This window comes from Gigantopelta aegis, chromosome 10, assembly GCF_016097555.1.
Source record: "Gigantopelta aegis isolate Gae_Host chromosome 10, Gae_host_genome, whole genome shotgun sequence".
NCBI lineage: Eukaryota > Metazoa > Mollusca > Gastropoda > Neomphalida > Peltospiridae > Gigantopelta > Gigantopelta aegis.
Window position 1 is genome coordinate 23,386,317 of NC_054708.1, and position 24,603 is coordinate 23,410,919.

At 35.6% G+C, this 24,603-nt stretch overlaps 1 protein-coding gene across 1 annotated transcript; it reads left to right on the forward strand.

Annotated features, from left to right (window-relative positions):
- Positions 1 to 662: 662 nt before the first annotated feature.
- Positions 663 to 24,141, forward strand: LOC121383540 (P-selectin-like). The gene is made up of 9 exons (XM_041513627.1): positions 663 to 790; positions 12,534 to 12,658; positions 13,420 to 13,599; positions 14,772 to 14,951; positions 16,240 to 16,419; positions 17,553 to 17,732; positions 19,598 to 19,777; positions 23,619 to 23,798; positions 24,077 to 24,141. Exons 1-9 carry the CDS (start codon positions 663 to 665, stop codon positions 24,139 to 24,141), a joined length of 1,398 nt encoding a protein of 465 aa, XP_041369561.1.
- The last annotated feature ends 462 nt before the right edge of the window (positions 24,142 to 24,603 follow it).

Genomic DNA, 24,603 nt, shown 5'->3' on the forward strand with positions numbered 1-24,603 from the left:
CAAAATCCGGAAATGTGTCCGCGCAAGTAGTCTGCTGTTTTCTTGTGATTATTTCATGGCAGACAGCTACGAAGTGGCAACTATGTGACTTAAGTGACAGGGGAGCGCATGGAGTTTGTAAACATGTGTAACTTGTTGACATTGAAGACTTGTTTGTGCCGGAGTCTGTTACCACAGAAGTGTGCAACGTAGTCCACTTGTAATGCATATAGTTGGTGAAATTGTTGGCCCAAGAACAGAACAAGTATGACAAGTTTTCCGTTTAAAAAAGAGCTATTTTCTGTTTCATGTTTTTGTAAATTCCATTTCATTTCAGTTTCAGACTACAATATGTAACACAACTAACACAAGTTGTGACAAATTAAAGGGTCCGAGAATTGACTGGCGTCGATATTTGTCATTAAATCAAAGTAGGCCTATATATTACTAGCGAAAAATCACATCAGGAGCAAAGGTTACAATTATAACTACATAAAACATAATTGTCCAACAATTAAGTGCACAAAACGTAAACATTTATTTTATCATCTCTTTGACAGTCCAACGTAGTCTGCAAATTGAAGTATGCGCATGAAACAGCGGAAATAAAGTAACATTGCAACGTTCAGCCAGCCGTTTTTTGCTAAACGTTTGCAAACATATTTTGACTGGTGGTTTCCGAAATGGTCATTCAGTTTAATGTGTTGCGTAAAAATCTGTCTTCCAAGACAAGCGTTAGCGACAAACCGCTGGCTAAACTTACTCCTGGAAAAAAACCTATCCCTTCTGCGCAAGCGCAACAGGCTAAACAGTAAACCAGCCCCAAGTTCAGCCAGCAAACGTTTCGCTGACGTTCGCGAAGTATTTGATTGGTTCCCACTGTGACCATTTGGTTTACTGTGTAGCGCATAATCCAGTCAAGCGTTTGCCAATAGTACTTCGCACGGGTCAAGCGTCAGTTTTACAGTGTGTGCAATAGTAAAATAGTAAATTAATTTTTTTAACTTCGCGGAAAATCGTAATTCCGTTTCCAAATGTAAATTCCGTTTCACAATGGGAATTCCGTCCGTTTTCCGCGATCGCGGAAATTCACAGGGTCTAGTGTGCTCATGAATCAAAACAAAATATATTTAAAAAACAAAGGCAATGAGCAGTAATGGACGCTGTATTCGTGGGAAACTCAAAGTTTTCCTGAAGAAATTAACCCATAGAAGCCGAGCTATACATTCAGACAAGAACCAAGAAAATATGAACTGGAGTCTGGACAACTGTGGCGAAAATAGACGTCGAAAATGAGGGTAGTAAATGTCGCATGCGACGCGCGACGCCTTGTTTTGCAACCACTGCATATAGCGAAATTAATTGTGGTCTTAGGCCATTAGGGTGTATACTACCAAATCAAATCCCATAGACGACAATAGTAACATATGTGGCTAAAACTCCTACCTGCAGTGTATCAATCGACACAAACGACACGGATATAAATACTACCACCCCTCACCCTTAAAGTGAATCAGAAAAAAATGGGGGTCAAGCTGCTCATTTCTGAGATAACGGTTAGCATCTATGACTACCCTAGTTCCGCAAAAAATTCGAGTACTTTTTTTTACAGGTACCCCATACATGTTTCAAGCACACGGATACTTGACACAGTGGTACTAGATGAAATAAACTTGCATATTTTTTTTTACCCAGATGAAACTAATTTTTTTTACAACCAACACACTCACATTTATCACCAATCACAGGACTTGTTGTGTTCACTTCTCTATCAAAAGTTGGGTGCACCTCAAACTTTGACCCAGCCGGAAGTTATTTGGTTTAGTACTACCATTACTCGCCGATTTGTTTCTCTATACATATGAATAAGAGTTTCGAACTGATCTGGCTAAATCAAAAGAAGGGAATCCAACAAAAAAGGTTTTATGTCACATTCCGATATATTGATAATATATAATTCAATAATAATAAGGTCACATATTACCTTGCATTGATTTACCCACCAGAATTAAAAATAAAGGAAACTTCAGAAAGTATAAAATCTGATTCACACCTGGATCTATACATAGAACGACGTTGGCCCTCATACAAAGCTGTATGATAAAAGCGATGACTTCAGCTTTCTAATAGTCAATGTTTCCTTCATGTCGAGCAATAGTCCTTCTGCTCCAGGTTTTGGTGTCTATATTTCACAACATTTGGAATACCCTAGGGCATGTTGATCACATGCCGATGTTACAAATCGACATGTCGTTGTGGCAGATTTTGTTTTTTTGATCAAGGTTATAACATCCCAGGACTCCTGAAAGCCTTGAAAACGTTTTATGATGGATGCAATATTTTAACCATGTACAAGCCTTTTCATTCTTTTGGTAAACAACTTGTACATTTCAACTATAGACTTGATGGTTGTGTGTTGTACTGATGACAGGTGGGGCAAGATGTACTCACATTTCGCGAACATCTGATACCATCTCTTTTTTAACGGTGATTCATGAGTGAATGCCACCACAGCTGTATACATTCCACGAAGCTCTATCGTACGCAAGGTTGGGTTTTCTAAGCTAGTCTTGGGAGTGGCAGTCCTCCTAGAGGAGTGACGGTCCTTCTAAGAACGAGCACCTGGTATTGGATCATGGAAGCAATCACGACATTGCTTAATGTCCTTTCGACTCTGCCTTGTGTAGACGTACGATTTTAATCAGATAATACGGTTTTGTCGTTCAGATTTATACCCATGTGAAACTTGTTGACCACGTATGTCTCACTCAATTTGACTGTGCGTCTTACTTTATTTTGAGAAGGTCAGACCCTAACTTGATTGCGTTTGAATGATTCGAGTGCGCCAGACTCAGATTTAGGGAGATATAAATCTATATATTGTTTACCTAGGACATGACTTGATAGCGAGTTACTAATTTGGGGACTACTGAAATGGAACTTCTTTATTTGGCACGTTAGTGACATGGGGCCTTTGTTTGATAGGTTGATGACTTGGGGTGGGATATAATTGCATTTGCAAAGAGCTGACATGTGAACACGTCTGATGGACAGAGCATAATCTGTGGTGTTTTCTGAAAATCACTAATTATATTTCACATTATAGTTTTTCAGAATGGCTTGATGTTTGGAATAAAGAAAAGACGAGGTAATGCAAATTTTGAGAGAGTTTGGATTTTCTTTTCTTGTAATATATAATATGGTTGAGGAATGAATGTTTGAATGAATGTGTACCGACACCCCAGCACGAAAACCCCCAATAACAATTACAACAACAACAAAAACAAACATGCCCCCCCCCCCCCCCCCGAAAAAAAAAGAGAAAAGACAAAAGAAGAAAAAACAAAAACAACAAACCCCCAAAAACAAACAAAACAAACAAAGCAAAAAAAAAAAGACAAAAAAAAAGACAAGCAAAAACAACAAACAAGAACAAAACAAACAAAAAACAAAACAAAATAAACAACAAATAAATAAAATAAAAAACTACAACAAAACACACACCCCACAAAAAACATTGGCCATTGAGTGAGAAGTGATCTGACCCACGTAATTTAAGAATTGGTTAATTACATATACTGGACAACAAAAGAAATTCTATTATTTAATATATACAGTTTATTATATGTTTTCATGTTAAAATTAATTTAGAAAATAGACTGTCAAAATAGGTTTAGAATGCCAACATGACTTTAAAATGGTTAATACTAAATTGATTAATTTGATTTAAGAAATAAAAATAACATTCCGGTTTCTTTCTTCTGTTGCTCAGTATAGCATATTATTAGTATATCATTCTACAGTATCTTATTATCTCGTGTAAAGCCTGTCTTGTCACTGTGAAATTATGTTATTATATGTTCCTCATATGCCGTTGCGTAATGGCCTGAATTGTAATAAAGTTCTGTTCTGTTCTGTTCTGTTCTGTTCTGTGATTATCTAAGGTTACGTTAACTTTTGATTTTGATTTCAGTCGTCAGATCCATCGGTGGATGGTTGCGAGAAGGTATTCATATTTTACTTTCTAAAAACAGGGGACGGGATGTAACTCGAGGGTGGAGGTAAAAAGCATCTGCATGATATACAACATATAGTAGGATCGTAGTATTTACTCCAGTCAATGGATTAATTTTGCGTTATAGCTAATATTCCATGACTGCAACATCAAAGAGCGTGGTATATACAATCCTATACAGTCCTCTATTTAGAGCAAGTCTTGCTGTTCATAAAATAGTTTATATGACGGCAGCGGATTTCGTCTTATATCGTATTCTTAACCATGAGATAAAGATAGAGATAGAGAGAGAAATAGAGATAGAGATAGACATACAGCCACACAGATAGACAGGTAGGTAGGTAGAAAAAAGGACAGAGATGAAGAGAGACATCTATAGAAATGGAGAGAGAGAGAGAGAGAGAGAGAGAGAGAGAGAGAGAGAGAGAGAGAGAGAGAGAGAGAGAGAGAGAGAGAGAGAGAGAGAGACGTCCGTCCCGACCGGTTTTTTGCTTATCCGGTAGGAATGTCAGCCAATTTCATCCCTTTTATTTTAAACTGTCGAATCTTTGACATTATGCAACTTTGAGACTGCCAGTAGTAAGCCAATCTGTATGGAGTATGTGAGCCATGGCCTATTTTAAGAACTGATAAAACAAGATGTCCGCCAAACCACACAGTAGTGGATGATGGAAGGTGATCAAATCGATGACGTCACGAAAGCCGCGTCCCCATTATGAAATCTATGACTCTCCTCTAAAAAGACTGCCATCTCATCTATGTTTAGAAAAGTAACGTGTCTGGCAGTTCCCTTCAGTACTGCAGTACGCTACTCTCCATGTTACAACACATTTAAATGGATGTAGGAATATATGTTATGAATGCATACACCCTCCAATTCACAAAAGATCCCCCACCTAATAGCACCATCTCCTACCCACAAGAATGTAAGTGTTGTGCGATTATCAAACAAAATTGTTTATTCTCTCTCTATATATATTAATCGTATAAATACCTAACTATATACGAATACAAAACGGGACACATAATATACTGACGATTAATAAAGAAAGATTATACAGATAGTTTGGAAGTTTAAACAGTTACAGCGTCCGCAAAGCTATCATTAAAAAACGAAAAAGAAATAAAAAAACAAGATTTATTTTAATTAAATAAATGATTCCTATGGCACAGTTGAAAAACGAAACAATAGAAAAGCAGTTCATACCCCAGCCTTCTAATACTTTACTATTAGAACAATAAACAAGCGCAATGAATACGCAGGAGAAATAATTTATTGCTTGGAAGAAAACAAATATTAAAAGAAGTCCGAAAAAAAACTGACTACAATCAAATAAGCCACACACAAGTGCACGCAGTGTGGGTTTGAAAAGACATTCATGTATTCACTTCTCATTATAAAGAACGGTTTAAATGTAAGTTTCAGTCCATTAAAAATAACGTCATATCGCCCAAACCCTAAATCGAAGCGTAATGCTTGCGTAATAAGTTTATTAAGATAATGGCTTTATACAGACCCAAACTTATCATAAAAACAGAACCCCAATGTTTTACCATACAGTTTTTATGCTATATGAAAATTGTAACATATTCAGTCAATGATAACCAATTACCATGACTCACTTCTCAGTGTGTGGTACTTACCTTAATCCTACCTCCAAGAATAGCGAACGAAGGAAACAAGAACAAAATTTTCAGATATTTTAGAAAAGAAATGTTACTACACGCCACCACCACCACCTCAGGGTCTCTTTAATTATATCCACAGAACACATTAAATCCATTTAATACAACAGCATCTGTACGATCTGCAAGATCAAACACAATTTCAGGTGGTGTAATAGACCAAGGTGGTGAAACAAAATATGAAGGAGTTTCCAAAGTGTCAGTTAAATAATTGTTGGAAATCGGCGAAAAACGCTGAAAGCGAAGACCAAATGTACGAATAGCATTTGGCCTTGCATCAAACAACTTCATATGTTTGTTATCCAAAACACTGCATTATGTATAGGATATTTAGGTAATGGTTTAATCTTGGTAGGCTACTGCAGAGAAAGCTTTGCACGTCTAGCACCAAACAAGGTTCGTGTGCATCAACTTAAACGCTTTCTACAGGAGATGTTCTAAACGCATCAAGACAAAGCCTAAGTCCCTGGTTATGTATAGGATCTAGCATCTGCAAGTAAGACTTGCGTGCTCACTCATACACAATGCATCCATAATCATGTTTGGACCTCGCAAGAGATCTATACAGACGTAGCATAGCCTTGCGGTCTGCTCCCCATTCTGTATTACCAATAACTTTTAAAGGATAGCTTCCTGTCAAATATAACCCCCAGAAATGTAGTCTCCTCCACAACTGGAATTGGACTTTTGTCCAAAAACAACTGTGGATCTAAGTGGAGACCTCTTTTCTGGCAAATATGCATACAAACCGTGTTTGCCTTTGAGAATGAAGCCATTGTCTGTTGCCCAGTGATGAAGTTTATTCAAACAAAGCTGCAACTTACGTTCAATGATACTCATATTGGACGATCTGTAGCAAATCTGAAAATCATTGACATATAACAAGCAATCCACACCAAGTGTTAAACACTGGGGGATGTTGTTAATTTTCACAGAAAATAAAGTTACAGATAGGATACTACCTTGAGGGACTTTAAAAGATCTACCTTTAAAAAATTGAGATATAAAAACAGGAAGTTTACGGCCCATGCCATGGAGGTAGTTTAAAATCACATACCTCCATGTGGTATCGTAAGCTTTCTCCAAATAGAAAAACAACACTGACACCAAGTGCTGATTATGGATGAAAGCTTCCCTACAAAACGTTTGAAATCTAACAAGATGATCAACCGTGCTACGTCTAGATCTGAACCCACATTGCACGTTAGTAAGCAATTTATGGGATTCAAGATACCAGACATGTCAACGATTGATAATTCGTTCCATGGTTTTACAAACGCAACTTGTCAAAGCGATAGGGCGGTAACTAGTAGGATTTGTTGGATCCTTACCAGGCTTGTGCTCGTATTAAGACAGGATGTATCGGTCAGCCTATAGGCGAATCAGTGATAACAAGCAAAGCTCACAACGTGTATGAGTGAGGAAAACAGTTGGTTTTGTTTAACGACACCACTAGAACACACTGAGAAGTGAATCATAATTTGTTTTCATATAGCATTAAACACTTTATGGTAAAACATTGGGGTTCTATTTTACGATAAGTTGGGGTCTATGTAAAAGCAGTATCTTAATAATCTTATAACGCGAGAATCACGGTTTGATTTAGGGTTTGAGCGATGAGACGTTATTTTTAATAGAATGAAACACATTTAAACCGTTCTTTATGATGAGAAGTGAATACATGAATGTCTTTTCAAACCCATATCGCGTGCACTTGTGTGTGGCCTATTTGATTGTAGTCAGTTTTTCTCCGGACTTCTCTTAATATTTTTCGTTCTTCCAAACAATAAATTATTTCTCCTGCGTATACATTGCGCTTGTTTATTGTTCTAATTGTACAGTTTTAGGAGGTTGGGGTATGAACTGCCTTTCTATTGTTATTATATTTTTCAACTGTGCCATAGGAATCATTTATTTAAATCGAATAAATCAGGGTTTTTAAAAAATATTATTGCTTTGCGGACGCTGTAACTGTTTAAACTTCCAAACTATCTGTATAATCTTTCTTTATTAATCGTCAGTATATTATGTGTCACCTTTTGTACTCATATATAGTTAAGCATTTATATGATTCATATATATATATATATATATAGACAGAGGATAAACAATTTTGTTTGATAATCTTACAACACTTACATTCTTGTGGATAGGAGCTGGTGCTATTAGGTGGTTTTTGTGAAATGGAGGGTGTATGCATTCATAACATCTCTATACATTTCTACATCCATTTAAACTTGTTGAAGGGTAGCGTACTACTGTACTGAAGGGAACTGGCAGACAGATCACGTTTCTAAATATAGATGAGATGGCAATCTTCCTAGAGGAGAGTCACAAATTTCATCATGGGGGGCGCGGCTTTCGTGACGTCATCGATTTCATCACTTTGCATCATCCACTACTGCGTAGTTTGGCGGCCATCTTGTTTCATCAGTTCTTAAAATAGACCATGACTCATATACGCTGGGGGTGGGTATTATTATATTTCATCAGTTCTTAAAATAGACCATGACTCATATACTCCATACAGATTGGCTTACTACTACTACCCCTTTAACTTTATTACACTGTAAAACATTGGAACCTTTTAAAATGTGGAAAGTTCAGCAGCTGTCTGAATTGCTCTTCTCAGCTGGGGCGGGATCTAGCTCAGTAGTCACGGTGATAGACAGAGTTAAAGTTTGTTTTGTTTAACGACACCACCAGAGCACATTGATTAATTAATCATCAGCTATTGGATGTCAAACATATGGTAACGTAGTCATCAGGGGAAACCCGCTTCACTTTCCCACAGACAGAAAAACACATACCACGGCCTTTGATCAGTTGTGGTGCACTGCACTGGTTGGAACGAGAAAAAACCTCTTGGGTCGTAGGATCCAACTCCCTAGATGAACACATTCTGTGATTAGTTTTTCCTCGTCTCAGCCAATACTCCATGAGTGGTATCACAGGAAAGTGCATATAGAGATCAATCTAATTAAAATTAGCTCCACTATTACATGTGGATCTAACAGCAGCCAGTTGGAGCTCATGTCCACCAATCAAAACCTTACTTGCAGAATTATGCCAGTGGTTTGAAAATAATTTGAAAACATTCCGAATTATCCTGATGGTATACGACATGTTTCATGTGAATTACGAATGCCTTATTTAGACCAGTAGAACTAATTTTAATCAGATTGCTAACATCACTGCGTAGTCTCCAATGTCCAGGTAACATTTCGTCTGTAAATAATAATTTAAATATTAACCAATCACACTTCGCCTTTTATAACGTTATTTGGGAGCATACAAATTCTAACAATATCGGGCGAGTCTATTTTAGTGGCCGCAGTACAGAGAACCATACCAATACGTACGGGATGGGTTATCAGTCTTCAATTTTACATTACAAATTATTTATTTAAAAAAAAATAATAATATTAAATCAGTCTTCAGTTTTTCATTACAAATTATTTATTTTATAAAATAAAACATGTTTTAAGGCATTCGTAATTCACACGAAACATATCGTATATCCTCAGGATAATTCGGAATCTTTTCAAATTATTTTCAAATCACTGGCATGATTCTGCAAGTAAGGTTTTGATTGGTGGGCATGAGCTCCAACTGGCTGCTGTTAGATCCACATGTAATCGTGGAACTAATTTTAATTAGATTGATATAGAGATCCCAATAAAAATATAGTGAGTTTCCTTTAAGACTACTAGTATATGTCAGAGGTATTAAATATTTGACATACATGTCTAACAAAGTATTACCTGAACAAATATAATTTGATTTGTCCATAAATGTACTTTATTCAACCATCTACATAACCACCATACTCCATTTATTAATGACATTTTGTAAAAATAATTGAATTATGGCAATGGTCCATAATTCAAAAACTAAAATTGCCAAGAGGGATGACATGGATTTCACTCCATCATGATTCAGTTAAGGTGATGCGATAGCTAGATTTGGTTTCCAACAATTAATGTAATTTTTATTTATTATCCTTTTTTTTTTTTGAGAGAGAAATAAGGTCCTTAAATCTGTGACAGTATGCCTTTAAGCAAAACAAACTTTAACTTCTGCACTTCTCAGAGATTGTCATCGATACCACAATTATTATAACATTTTTTGACAAATCTATCTTAACCAATTGCATGTTACAAATCTATAAGTGACATACGACTTTGTTTCCAGTTTCTGGGCATTAAATATAGGGGTGACTAATGCGGTCAGTTTTACTATTGCAATAGTATTGTGATAGTTAAACTAATATTGTGATAGTATTGCAATAGTGATAGTATTATTGCAATAGTATTATGAATAGCAGTAATATGAATAGATATTTCGCAAAACTATTTACCTCAGTCTTCCAATATGTATGTATGTATGTATGTATGTATGTATGTATGTATTTATGAATGTGTGTTTGTCTGTGTGAGTGTGCATACGTATGTACGTGTGTTTGAATGTATGTCTGTGTTTGTACTTAGTTATTTGTAATAATGTCACTAGGTAGTGAAATTATGTGTTGGTCGCAGACAATATTTCACTATGCATACTATCGAAACTATCGATAGTTGAGCAAACATTTGCGATAGTTATCGATAGTTGAATAACTATCGCAACATATCAACAGTTCGATGTATTGTTACACCACTAATTAAATACCACATGTATTCAATCATATCTGTTTTGTTTTCCAGTGGAAAGAGGAGTGGTTAAAACTGTGAAGCATCTGAAAAAAACTTGTATGATCATTATAAGTATTTATTTTAGTGCCCAAAAATCAATGGATTTTAATATCTTGAACCACTTTAGCCATTGCCAAATTTAATCATTTATGTCGTATAATAATTAAGATATATGAAAAGTTTTTCTTTAAAATAAGTTTAATCAGCACGTTTGTTAAATATACATGTATATATATAAGACGAAATAAAAGAAAGATTTATTACTTAGAACTTCCTTACGTTTTAGTTACTTTTTAAAATTACTTTTTATTTGAAATCGTTATTTTGTTGTTATTAAATCGAACATCGAAGAAAATAAGCAGGATATAGAAGTACCATTTTAATTGCTGGCAAATGAGCAAATTTTATTTCATTTATATTTATTTTATTTTTATTAATTGATTCATTGCATTTCATTATAATTATTAATTTTTTTTTTATTCAATGTTATCGTTAGAGGTCTATTTTGATGAACTAAGTATTTGCATCCGTTTGTCTCATAATGTGGAAAAAGACATACAACAAAAGAAGGTGTATTATTATTTTCAGTCAACATTCCGCCAACTATTAAATGTAATGCTGACAGTTATTTTGAGGCCGGTTACTTTGAAGATTATGTGACAGTTAATTTGGGAAAGCCTGGATGGAACGACGACAAAACGGGTGTCAAGTACGTTACGGCTACTACTACTACTACTACTATTATTAATACTACTACTACTACCACCACCACCACCACCACCATCACCAACACTATTTCTACTACCACTACTATTATTATATACTACTACTACTACTACTACTACTACTACTACTACTACTACTACTACTACTACTACTACTACTACTACTACTACTACTACTACTACTATTACTACTACTACTACTACTACTACTACTACTACTACTACTACTACTACTACTACTACTACTACTACTACTGCAACTACCACCGCCACTACCACTATTTCTACTACCACTACCACTACTATTACTATTACTGTATATACTACTACTATGTATACTTTTCAAAAAAAAGTAGGGGAACCTGAAATATTAATGTTAATATCAACTATTAGACCGAACATACGTTTTGACCACAGACATCCTAGTAAAGAACGTTCAGGTCTGTTTATCAACACACCGAAACACATTCCATAGTTTGCACATATAGATGGGGCGGTTACTTGATATATATATATTTATATATATATATATATATATATATATATATATATATATATATATATATACAGTGGACTCTGTCTAAACCGGATTCTGTGTAATCCGGATCTCTGCTTAAACCGGTCCATTTTTAAAGCCCCGTCCAGTCACCGTTTATCTCTTGGGTATACATCTCTGCCTAATCCGTACTCTGTCTACTCCGGACTCTGGATAAAAAATCAGGAACGAAAGAACCGTTCATGCATTAATTACCTCTGTCTACACCGGATTGGGATTTGACTGAATGACGGGCTGCGTAATTAGCTGAACAATGATCGTCACTTGCCGAGTAATCAGGACGCCGCCGAAAGATCAAATACAAAATGTAATCACACTGGTGTGAAGTTTACTCTTATTGCGGTAGGCCGTTAGAATACGTACGTACGAATAAATAATGTTTTAGGAAATAAAATGAAATTTAACCTAGTAGAAATATTAGAACGACCAGAAACACATTTAATATGCAGCCACTAATATTTTATGTAGAAAAATATATTTAATATGTAATTACAATCGTTAAAAAGTCTTTTTTAGTGAATAACATCTTAAAAATTGCAGCAAACTCAGGAATGTCCCTTTAGGTATATTTTTTTTATGTCTGTGAAATAATCGATTGCAAGTCTGGCTTGTATGATTGTGTTTCCCAACCATCCATGGGTTCAAATGTCATTGTTGATCGCGAGTTGTCGATCATTCAAGAACTATTACTACTACTACTACTACTACTACTACTACTACTACTACTACTACTACTACTACTACTACTACTACTACTACTACTAAACAAATGAATAAATATATAATAATGATGATCATGATGATTATAATGAGGATTTTATATTTTTTATAAAATTTTAATGACACATTTCGGTTGTATTTATTTGATTCTGTATTTCTAGAATAACACAAGTTGGGGGACCAAAATCCGGTAGCAAGTTTTACGAAGGGCGACACACAATAACATACAAGGCTACAGATAGAGAAGGAGCAACTGATTACTGTGCGCAATATGTAACTATTAAAGGTAAGTCTCTTTAAATTAACTGAATAAAACATATCTGTATTCCTCTATGGTATTAATGCAGTAAGCTGCAAATGACCGAACATTAAAATTTATTTATTACTAAATATTGTTTTGATTAACTTATCAATTTTGGCAAATTCAGTGTGTGTATTTTTGGTGGTCCTGTTCTTTGTATTAGCTCAAGCTAGGATCAGCGGCGTTCATGTTTATTCTATATTATCGAGATTTTATATTTTATATTCTTACTAAATGTAATACATGCTTAGCACAGGTACGTTCAGATGAGGCGTGGTGTCATGACACTGGAATTTACTCTAAACTATGACCACCGTCTAGATCGCTAGCCCATAGCCATACTATTGCCGTTGGATATATGGAATTCATCTTTGTACGCAATATTTAGAACGATATGTGTACGATAGTCGACTGAACCTGAATACAAACAGATACTTACGAAATGCGGTATCGGGCAAGTACAAAGAAGTCAGCCGGCAGTACAAATCAAAAGCGGGAAAGCGATCAGAACGACTGGGAAATGTCACTGCCTTGCCTATTATAATTATAGATACTAGTTGTTTGCACTGCAATAGAACATAGAGCAATTTATTTTGGGGCGATGATCGGTCCATTATTTAGGTAATGGCATTCACCGATATATTTTGTGATAATCCACAATAATTATTAATCCGCCGCGATAAATTTAGTTCTATTTAATTTTAAAGCTTCTTCTCTACTTCCCTACTTCTCTTTAATTATTTCAGTCATAAAGTGCAAAAGTCTTGGAACTCCGAATCACGGCAGTAAAAACTGTGACAACGATAACAATATTTATGGTACTGACTGTCAGTTCTCCTGTGACACGGGCTACAAACTTAGAGGCTACTCAAAGTCTTCTTGTCAAAAGAGCGGTCATTTTAACCACCCCTCGCCAACCTGCAATAGTAAGTGAAGTGGTTTTCTAAAATTCCTCATCATAATTAAATGTCTTTCTGAGAAAAAGCATATCAGGCAACATGTCAAAGGAAACCTTACATATATACAATTTGAACAATTTGATAAAAAAGAACCATTTTTTAACCAGTTTAAAAACCACCTTACAAACATTTTGCATGTATCACGAAGTGCATTGTGACGTGTAGATGTTGAACTTCTTGATACTTTTATATCCCACCATACTATTTGTTGGTTTTCTATAAAACAATTTCAAGCCTTGTAAAGGATTTGTTTTGGACGTCAGTATAGTAGGTTCTATGAGCTACATTGTGACAAACATTTAACAGTAAACATGATGTTAGAGGGCGTACTTGTTGCCGGAATTATTATCTCTCAGAATATAAAAAAACCCGCTAATTAAACAAAGCTAAGCTTAATCCCGTACTTTTAAAACTTTAGAATTTAGACTCAAACATTTAATTTGTATGATGTTGCCATGACGTTAAATTCTAACAGTCTTCAGTCTAGACTAAACGTTTTATATAGCAGTAGGCCTGTTTTTTTATTTTAACAACCAACACACCAAAGAAAGGGTTTAATGGGAATACATTTACACAGTTGCACTGACCAACACAGACCATCTGTAACTGTGTTTCCATACAAAACAAAACATGTCTTTGGTCTGCGACTATTTGCGTCAGTCTGCGTCGGTTGCCGACGTCTGTACATATTTTATGGAAACCAGGCTTTAGTAGCAGAATCAGTAAGAGGCGGATAAGGCAATTGAGCCATTTGACCCGAGTCCAAAGTTATAATGGGGTCTAGCAATTTAGACATTCGTTAAATTCTCCATTTGTTATAATTTAGTAATTTATGTGCAAGATGTTTTTAATATTTGTTATTTAACAACTGTCTTATTTGTGTCTGATAAAGGAGGCCAGCTCCATTTGCCTCAAACATCAAATTGTAACAGAGCTTCAAATTTAGACACTTGTTAGATTCTCCGTATGTCACATTTATAAGATATTTCAATATGCTACTTATTAATAACTGATAGTCTTATATATGTGCGTGCGTGGGTGTTTGTTGTCAATTTTAATATGATCATGGACCGGACCTCATATAGCCAGGCCTGTCTGAGTCTCAGGGAGCCGTGTATTTTTGTTACTGTTGTTTTCAGTTGTCCATTGCAATATCCTCACAACACCTTCTCACGGATCTAAATACTGTGACAATAAACAAAACGTTTACGGTACTGAGTGTACATTCAGTTGTGACAAGGGTTTCGAACTCAATGGCTACGAAACGTCAACGTGTCAGAGTAGTGGATCATACAGCCATTCCACGCCATCATGCAACAGTAAGTACCTTTAAAGAAAAATCTTAAATAATTTTGATTAATAATTGCTCACTATTTCTAAGCGCCTGATGTGGTATGTAACGGCGATCTGGCAAGGCAATAATATTGACGATGTTCTCATTGCTTTCCATTTTTTATTTTGTCGGCGAACGTTTACATCATCTATCTGTTTAAAAAGACCGCGATTCCAAAGTAGTAGACTTTGTCCCGTAGTTGAATAATGTATCTAACCAGTGCACCACGACTGGTATATCACAGGCCGTGATATGTACGGTGCATATATACAAGATCCCTTGCTACTAATGGAAACATGTAATGGGCTTTCTTTCTAAGACTGTATATGTCAGAATTACCAAATTTTTGACATCCAGTAGCCGATGATTAATAAATCAATGTATTCTAATGGTGTCGTTAAACAAAACAAACTTTAACTTTGAATGAAGTATTTTCCTGGACAATTTTGCAAGTGTACGCACTGTGACACTCTACGTTTAGGAATAAAGCAAATTATGTTGAAAACGATCATGATTCCAATATAGGCGACTGTGTCAAGTAGTGGGATGATATATTTTCTGTGGAGAATGTCTGCTATTATGTTCTGTTTAAGAATAGAACAAACCAGGTTCAAAACAACTACAATTCCAAGGTGGGAGACTATATTCCATGGCTTAATGAGATATTTGCTGTGGACAATGTTTGCAAACGTACACACTTTGACATTTCCTCGTTTAGGGATAAAGCAAATTAGGGTGCAAACGACCACGATCCAAAGTAGAAGACTTTGCCCCGTAGTGGAATGAGAAATTTCCCGTAGACAATATCTACAAATAAAAACACTTTGACCCTTCCCCGTTTGGGAATAAAACAAATTAGATTAAAATAACCCCGATTTCAAAGTGAAACACTGTATCCCACAGTGGAATGAAATGTTTTTTGTAAACAATGTCAGCAAATATATACACTTAGACTCTTCCCCGCTTAAGAATAAATCAAATTAGGTTGAAAGAGACCACGATTAAAACAGGAGTGAATGGGTACTGGACTGGGATGAGATATTTCCTGTGGACAATGTCTGAGAATGTCCTACTTCTCAGAGAAAAAGCAAAGACAAAAAAGGACCCCCCCCCCCCCAAAAAAAAAAACCCTACCATTTATAAAGGGGTCTGGATTCAGGGAATATTATTGAATACCCCCCCCCCCCCCCCCCCCCCCCCAAAAAAAAAAAAAAAAAAAACCCCACAAAAAAAAAAAAAAAAAAAAAAAAGATCTATTAAATCAATAATTTCAGGAGTGTCGTGTCCCTTGCTTTCAACACCAGCACATGGTACGGGGTTTAGCTGTACTAACGGGAGGCACTACGGTAGCGTCTGTTCGCTGGAGTGTGAGGCGGGTTACTCGCCGGAGCTGGGATTGTACACCTTGTGTCAAGACACGAAGCGATGGAGCGCCACGAAGTTTTTATGCAAACGTTCGTCTCTATTATTCTCTCTTCTATTCTTGTAATAAGCATTGAAGTGATTAACGGTTAGTCAAAGTCGGTATAGTGAAGGTCTGTCTGTATTTTTCTCTCTTCTATTCTTGTAATAAGCATTGAAGTGATTGACGGTTATTCAAAGTCGGTATAGTGAAGGTCTGTCTCTATTTTTCTCTCTTCTATTCTTGTAATAAACATTGAAGTGATTAACGGTTAGTCAAAGTCGGTATAGTGAAGGTCTGTCTCTATTTTTCTTTCTGTTCTTGTAATAAGCACTGAAGTGATTAACGGTTAGTCAAAGTCAGAGAATGACCTGTGTACTCATGCCACTGTCTACATTGGCGGATCCAGATGGGTACAGGGGTCCCGTAAGCCACTCCGGGTCGTTTGAAGTGCCCTTTTGTATAACTTGGTGGTGTTTTTTTTTTTTAATTCATCATCCACAACATACAACATTAAACTACCTTAAAACGCATTTCTGAGTATCATTATTTCACACTTTCTTGGGGAGATGGCCACAAACACGCCTACAGATCTCGCTCCCTTTAGGAGCTCGGCTCATTTGGCTTCGACAAATTCAAACTGCCCCTTTTAAAATGTTGTGACCCCTTTTATAAAATCTAGGATCCGCCCTATACTGAGATATGAACCTAATATCTAACAGACTTAAATTTGACGGCCGCATTCGATTCACAGCCATATAATATGGATGAAATTTTCCAAAATATGCTCTCCACTTCGTAGTGCTTATGTGCTTGCGTCTTTGTGTGTGTATGTGTGTGTGTTTGTGTGCGTGCGTGCGTGCGTGCACGCATGTATTTAAAACACGCATCAGTGGCTGAAGACTTCATATACTAAAATGAACATTGAAAAATCAGTTTCATTCCCTGTTGGGTTTTTCTTCCCTTTTTATGTGTCTTTCTTACCGTTATGCATGTGTATGTTGTGGTACCATCAATAATATTATAATAATTAACTCTGTTTTAGTTTAAAATGTTTTGCAGCATGCACATTTGACAGTGTACTAAATCATGAAATTGTTAACAACTTAATCAGTATTGAAAGACATATACGTTGAATATCTTTAACTATATAAACATTTCTTACTTCCGTTTCCGTCTTTTCAGCCAATCGATGCAGCAGTCTGATGACGCCATCTTTCGGAACAAAAAAGTGCAACAAAAAACATAACGAATACGGTACCGAATGCAAGTTCAGTTGTAACGCGGGATTTTTACTTGATGGCCATGAAAAGTCGAAATGTCTGCATAATGGGTCTTACACTCACCCCACACCAAAGTGCCACAGTAAGTAGCTTCATTTAAAGGGACTGTCCTGAGTTTGCTACCATTGTATGATGTTTCCTACTAATAAAATATTTTAACGACTTAAATTACATACTGAATATACTGTCTTGTTTAGAATATCAGCGTCTGTATATATTCAAAATGGTTATAATCGTCGTAATGCTTGTTAGAAGCCCAAACTGGATTTGGTATCCCAATATTTCGTACGTATGAAAAAAACAATATTAGGGAATAAAATGAAGTCTGACCTAGTACAAACACTAGGAAGATTTGACAAACATTTAATATACAGTCACTGATATTTTATGCAGGAAAAATGTATTTAATATGTAATTGTGACCATTAAAATATCTCTGTTAGTCGGGGTCTTAACAATAACAAGAAACTCAGGACCGTCCATTTAATGCAGTCTAATGTAATGCAGACCTCGTTTTATTCGCGCAAATCTATTTTGCGTAAACTATTTTCCGTCCGCACATTCAATTTACATGATCGTAACGGGTTTCGCAATTGGTTTAATACATGATTTTTTTTAATTTAGATTTTTTTTGTTGACCATCCACAAAGGGTTATGCTAATTTTCAATTATTAGAGGCTTAAAATGTTTGCGAGCTAAGAATAAAATAATAATCTTCAAGTGCACCTGTTGGCCATTCTTTTATGATATATTGTGAAAACAGCAGATCCATTTCTAATGTTATAAAATGGAATGAATGAATGAATGGATGTTTAACGACACCCCAGCACAGAAAATACATCGGCTATTGGGTGTCAAACTATGGTAATGCAAACAAATAAAGTCATGATCAACATCAATATAAATAAAAACAGTGTAAAGAACTGTGCAAAAATACAAATATCACAGATAGATACTGACTTTTACTCAAACTTTCAATTGTGCTGTATTGGCCATTGTCAAAGAGAATGTTACACCCCTTCACTACGGTGAGGTTACAGCACGCGCAGGGGTTATACAATGGAGTAATCGTTATTTAGTAACATGGGCCATCCAATAGCGGATATATTTTTCGTGCGGGGTGTCTTTAAACATTCATTCATTTGGTAACATGGGGCTCAGATGCTGAGATGCTTATTATACATTTGCATGTATTTAAACAACAATAACAATAGAGAAAAACATATTTTACTGTTTTTGTTTGCGACCGATATTTCACATGTATAATATACATAAAGAATAAACCATTTTGTGTTGATCTCATAAAGGGGTTTTAATATATTTGCAATAACTGATCGTATTTTTGGCCGTGCGTTGAAAAATCATCGACCAAACTGTTACGTAACGACGCACAAGTTTAAAACTCTAGGCGGATCGCCATGATTGCAAAGAACGTTATCAACACATGGAAGTAAATAACACACATAACAAATGATACCCATAACGTACTTTGAATTATTCAACAATGGTAAAGACCTGCACCGTGGATGGATGCACATACAAGCTGTGAAAGGTATTAGGACCTTACACAAATTCCCAAAAGATCGCCCAACATCGCATCCGTGGGAACAATTCGTTAATCATACCAGAGCTTACTTGAAAGGATCTGCATCCTGAGAAAGGATTTAAAGCGACCATCTTTGAATACAGATTACAATAATTACTTTATGTTCACAGTAATATAATGGCGAATTTTTAAATTATCCTTAAGATAATAAAAAGTCCATGCATCAGTGAGTGTAAAAGGTTAAATATGTGTTGAAAATTTTAAAACAACATTATCTCTAAAATGGATTAAGCTGCAAGCGTTCATTGTTATAATACGTCAAAGGTAACATTGATCACATCTTTTTGTTTTCTTTTTTCAATAAAGGGGAAAAACTTACAACATATTTTTAATCCATTTTAGGAATTGCGTGTTCTGCATTAGAGCTTCCTGAACACGGGACTGAGTTCAAATGTACTAACAGTTGGTTGTTTGGCAGCGTGTGCTCCCTCGAATGTCAGACAGGGTACACGACAGTCGGTGAATCTCACATCATGTGTGACGTCAACAGAACGTGGACCAAGTCTGACTTTTCTTGTCGAGGTAAGTTGACTTTGTTTATTTCTATTTTAGGTTTGACTTTAAAGTGAAAAATAAAGGCGACAAAAAGTCTGCTTTAGATTTATTTTTTTGTTTGTCTGAATAAATTGTGTGTATACAAAATAAATAAGATCACACACACACACACACACACACACACACACACACACACACACACACACAGAGAGAGAGAGAGAGAGAGAGAGAGAGAGAGAGAGAGAGAGAGAGAGAGAGAGAGAGAGAGAGGGGGAGAGAGAGAGAGAGAGAATGAGAGAGGAAAGAAAGAAAGAGACGGAGAGAGGGAGAGATAGTGATATCGTCTATTTTAGATATAAAAATTGGCAAATAAATATAACCATTGGATATCAGATGATATATATATATATTTCTTTGCTATATTTTTTCTAAAAAGATCAAATCCAATTCCATGTAATGTAAATGATATTGTAAACCTTTCTATATTGTGACATTTACTAACCACTGGTCGATGTGCTAGAGCGTCATTAAACATTCACTTCAACGCGAATATCAATTTCAGCTGTAACGTTAAATTTTGTTTTGTTAAAAAGGGATTAACGCTTGATATTAAGAAGCATTGCAGGTTGATACACCATTTATCATTTCGCAGAACTGAGAGTTTTTAAGTCAAGTAAGCCTATTCTAATTACAAACCCATTTCACCCTAATTTGCATTTATTTTGTTGTTCACTGTACTTTCCTTCCTGTTGTCTTAAAGGGACATTCCTGAGTTTGCTGCAAGTTTTAAGATGTTATCGACTAACAGAGACTTTTTAACGATTGTAATTACATATCAAATATATTTTTCTGCATAAAATATTAGTGGCTGTACATTAAACGTGTTTCTGATCGTTTTAATATTTGTACTAGGTTAAATTTGATCTTATTTCCTAAAATATCATTTGTTCGTACGTACGAAATTATTTGAAGACAAAATCCAGTTTGGGCTTCTTACAAATATTAAGACAACCAAAAAAACATTGAGTATACAGACACTGATATTCTAAACAAGAAAATATATTTAATATGCAAGTTTAATAGAGGTATTTCACATTCCTATTGCGCATGCGCGCGAAGAGTAACATCCCTTGACAAAATAGACTGAAACTAGTCTATTTACAAATTGGGGGGCGTGACAGACAGGTTGTTATGGGCGATTTGAGTAGCTTCGTAGGAGACTTTTAAACTTTGGCAACTAACATGTACATATTTCGAATTAGATGGTATAATAGCCGTAGAAAACGGTCCGCTGTATACACACACACACACACACACACACACACACACACACACACACACATATATATATACACATATATATATATATATATATATATATATATATGAGCAGGGGTGCCATGCGGGATTTATGAAACGAATTAGGGGAAATTTTATTCCTAGAGCGAGATCTAGGGATATTAAACAATTTTAAAAACGAATATAATAAATTTCGTATGGTACTCCCGTGCTGTATAATTTTTTTTTAAACCCGTTAAATATGATTATAATTCCTTCACAATCGATGTTGACATTCAGCGATATCAGTGATATATATATATATATATATATATATATATATATATATATATATATATATATATATATATATATATATATATATACATACAGTGAAACCTGTCTTAAGCGGCCACACAAGGGAGTAGATAAACGTGGCCGCTTAAGACAGGTGGCCGCTGAGTACAGGTTGCCACATATATAGTCATTAAAACATTTGTTGTTGTTTCTTGTTTTACCGTCTGTACTGCTAATTAACGGATGTGTGCTTCATAGTTGACTATAAATCAACTTTTGACATGTTGTCTCCTTCAAAAAGAATGCAAATAGAATATATTAAATTAACCGTTCTCCACAAGTTTGTTTTCTTTTTCCATTTAATTATTTAATTCCGACTTCATGCGATGTATTGTTACAGTAAGTGAATCTACAAATGCCAAGCGTAGCCTGCCCAGAGGCAATTAGATGCATGTCAGATTCATACTTCCTTAATTCATACACAGTGGAGATGTGTACTATTATTCCTGAAGGTGTGAAGATCGGTTATTTGCTGCACCTATCGCTGTTGTTAAAACATCCCTTTTATATAAGAGTAAAACTTTACTGTGGCCGCTTAATGCAGGTATTTTAGCGATTTGGGATCAGATTTAGGTGGCCGCTGGCCGCGTTAAACAGGTGACCGCTTATTACAGGTGCATTTACATTATAAATCGTTTGGGAGGAAAAAAGTGGCCGCTTAAGGCAGGTGACCGCTGAGTACAGGTGGCCGCTAGGACAGGTTTGACTGTATATATATATATATATATATATATATATATATATATATATATATATATATATATATATATATATATATATATCAGAAGGTGTTTTGTTGCATTTTACTTAGTGTCTATCTAATTGGGAAAAGTTAAAAAAAAGAAGAGATTTTTATGCTGTTACATGTATATCCATAAAGTGGGAATTTAAAAAAGGGGGATTGGGGGGGGGGGGGGGTTGAAGGTAGGTGCCGTTCTGTTTACCCATACACACGTTTTTATAGTGTCAACATGAACGCATTGAGTATTATACAAAATATATTTATTTTCTTTACTGTTAATGTGTTTTCCACCATATCTAAGTATATAAAATACTAGACGGACCTGTGTAGGAACGTCCTGTACAGAGCCGTCATCACTCTATATATATTTATATATCATTATTATTATTATTATTTAAGGAGTGTCTGTTATTTCTTTTACGTTCATCGGGGTATGAACAAAATAAATCATCCGTAAATTTTGTGAATCGGCGAAGCCGTTCTCACATAAGTTTGCGGATGATTTTTTTGTTCATACCTAGATGAACGTAAAGTAATAACAGACAATACTTATAATTAAATTTGAAACATACTGAGTAATAATAACATTAAAAGTTCATATATATATATATATATATATATATTCTGTTGAGTATTGTCCGAAATATACATATATTTTCTGTATATACAAAATAGATATTTATTTTATTTTATTTACTGTTTACTACCATATCTAAGTAGAGAATAAACCGCCCTGTATAGGAACGTTCTGTACAGAGCTGTCCTGACTACATATATTTTTTATATATTTACACACGCACACGTTATATATTTTATCGAGTATAAACCGAAAAATACATATATTTTCTTTATATACAAAATATATATTTATTTTCTTTACTGTTAATGTGTTTTCCACCATATCTAAGTATACTAGACCGCCCTGTGTAGGAACGTCCTGTACAGAACCGGTAAGATTTTGGTCCCTTATGCGTTCACTGGCTTCCCTCCTACAAAATGTGCCGAACAAACCCTCGTACTTAGAGTAACATTAAAATCGTTTTCTACGTGAAACGATTACCCACAATCGTTTCCGATATCTATTGGCTTGATATCGATGGAAGGATAACGAATTTCCCGGACATATGCGGTTGGAACAGTTAATAATTGAACAATGATCGTGGCCTCGCATTGCTTTTGCCCCCCAATTTGCAGATAGGTCTATTTTGGCGAGATCTCGCGAAATCTCGCGGTTTGCGTCCTCGAGTAACTCCGCAACGGGCACATGCGCAGTGGAATGTGAAAGAAGTCTATTGTAGAAATATTTTATTAGTCGGAAACATTTTACAAAGCAGCAAATTCAGGAATGTCCCTTTAAGGCAACACCACACGATACGAGTGCTTCGTACGAGAATAACCGATTGTGATAAAACAAACTTTACAATTTCATCGGTTGCTGTGTAATCGGCTATTCTTGTACGAGGCACTCGTAACGTGTGTCCCCGCCTTTAGGTATTCAGTGCAACATCTTGTCGACGCCGTATCACGGAATCAAACGGTGTAACAGCCATCAGAATATTTACGGTACCAAGTGTACGTTCATCTGTGAGAAGGGGTTTGAACTCAGTGGCCACAGTACGTCTTCGTGTCTGAGCAATGGGTCATATAGCCACCCCACGCCAACGTGCAACAGTAAGAGTTTTTACTTAAAGTCATTGACCCTAGATTCAGACATAAACACATTATCTGTTTCACACAAAATGCAGCAAACTCAGCAAACCCCACGCCAACGTGCAACAGTAAGAGTTTTTACTTAAAGTCATTGACACTAGATTCAGACATAAACACATTATCTGTTTCACAGAAAATGCAGCAAACTCAGCAAACCCACGCCAACGTGCAACAGTAAGAGATTTTACTTAAAGTCATTGACACTAGATTCAGATATAAACACATTATCTGTTTCACAGAAAATGCAGCAAATTCAGCAAACCCCACGCCAACGTGCAACAGTAAGAGATTTTACTTAAAGTGACTGACATAATATTCAGATATAAAAACAATTTTTGTTTTTCATGAAATACTTTTGGATCCACTACAAACACAAGAATAATAAAACCCCCCAAAACGAACAAAGAAATAACACACGCACGCACGCACACACAAAGAAAAAAGAAAGCAAAAACAAACAAACAAAGAAAGAAACAAGAGACAAAAACAAGTTGAATTTGTAATCTACTCCCATTCTCTTAGGAACTATTTTTTCTCTGTTAATTCCATCAAACATAATTATAAATAACATTTTGAAAGGATTAGGTTGTCAGGGCTGAACTCGTTTTGAGAAAGGAAATAACTAATGATATATTCCATTATTTCAGGAATTTCGTGTTCCGAACTAGAAACCCCTGAATACGGCACTAATTTTAAATGTACTGACGGAAGGAAATTCGGCAGCATATGTTCCCTGAATTGTGAGCGTGGCTATGCCACAGCACAT

Bases quoted from the DNA above. Each gene is read 5' to 3' on its own strand.
- LOC121383540 (XM_041513627.1), top strand. From the start codon at position 663: ATGGTCATTCAGTTTAATGTGTTGCGTAAAAATCTGTCTTCCAAGACA. The intron at 12,659-13,419 runs GTAAGTCTCTTT...TAATTATTTCAG, and splicing joins GCAATATGTAACTATTAAAG to TCATAAAGTGCAAAAGTCTT. The intron at 13,600-14,771 runs GTAAGTGAAGTG...TGTTGTTTTCAG, and splicing joins CCCCTCGCCAACCTGCAATA to TTGTCCATTGCAATATCCTC.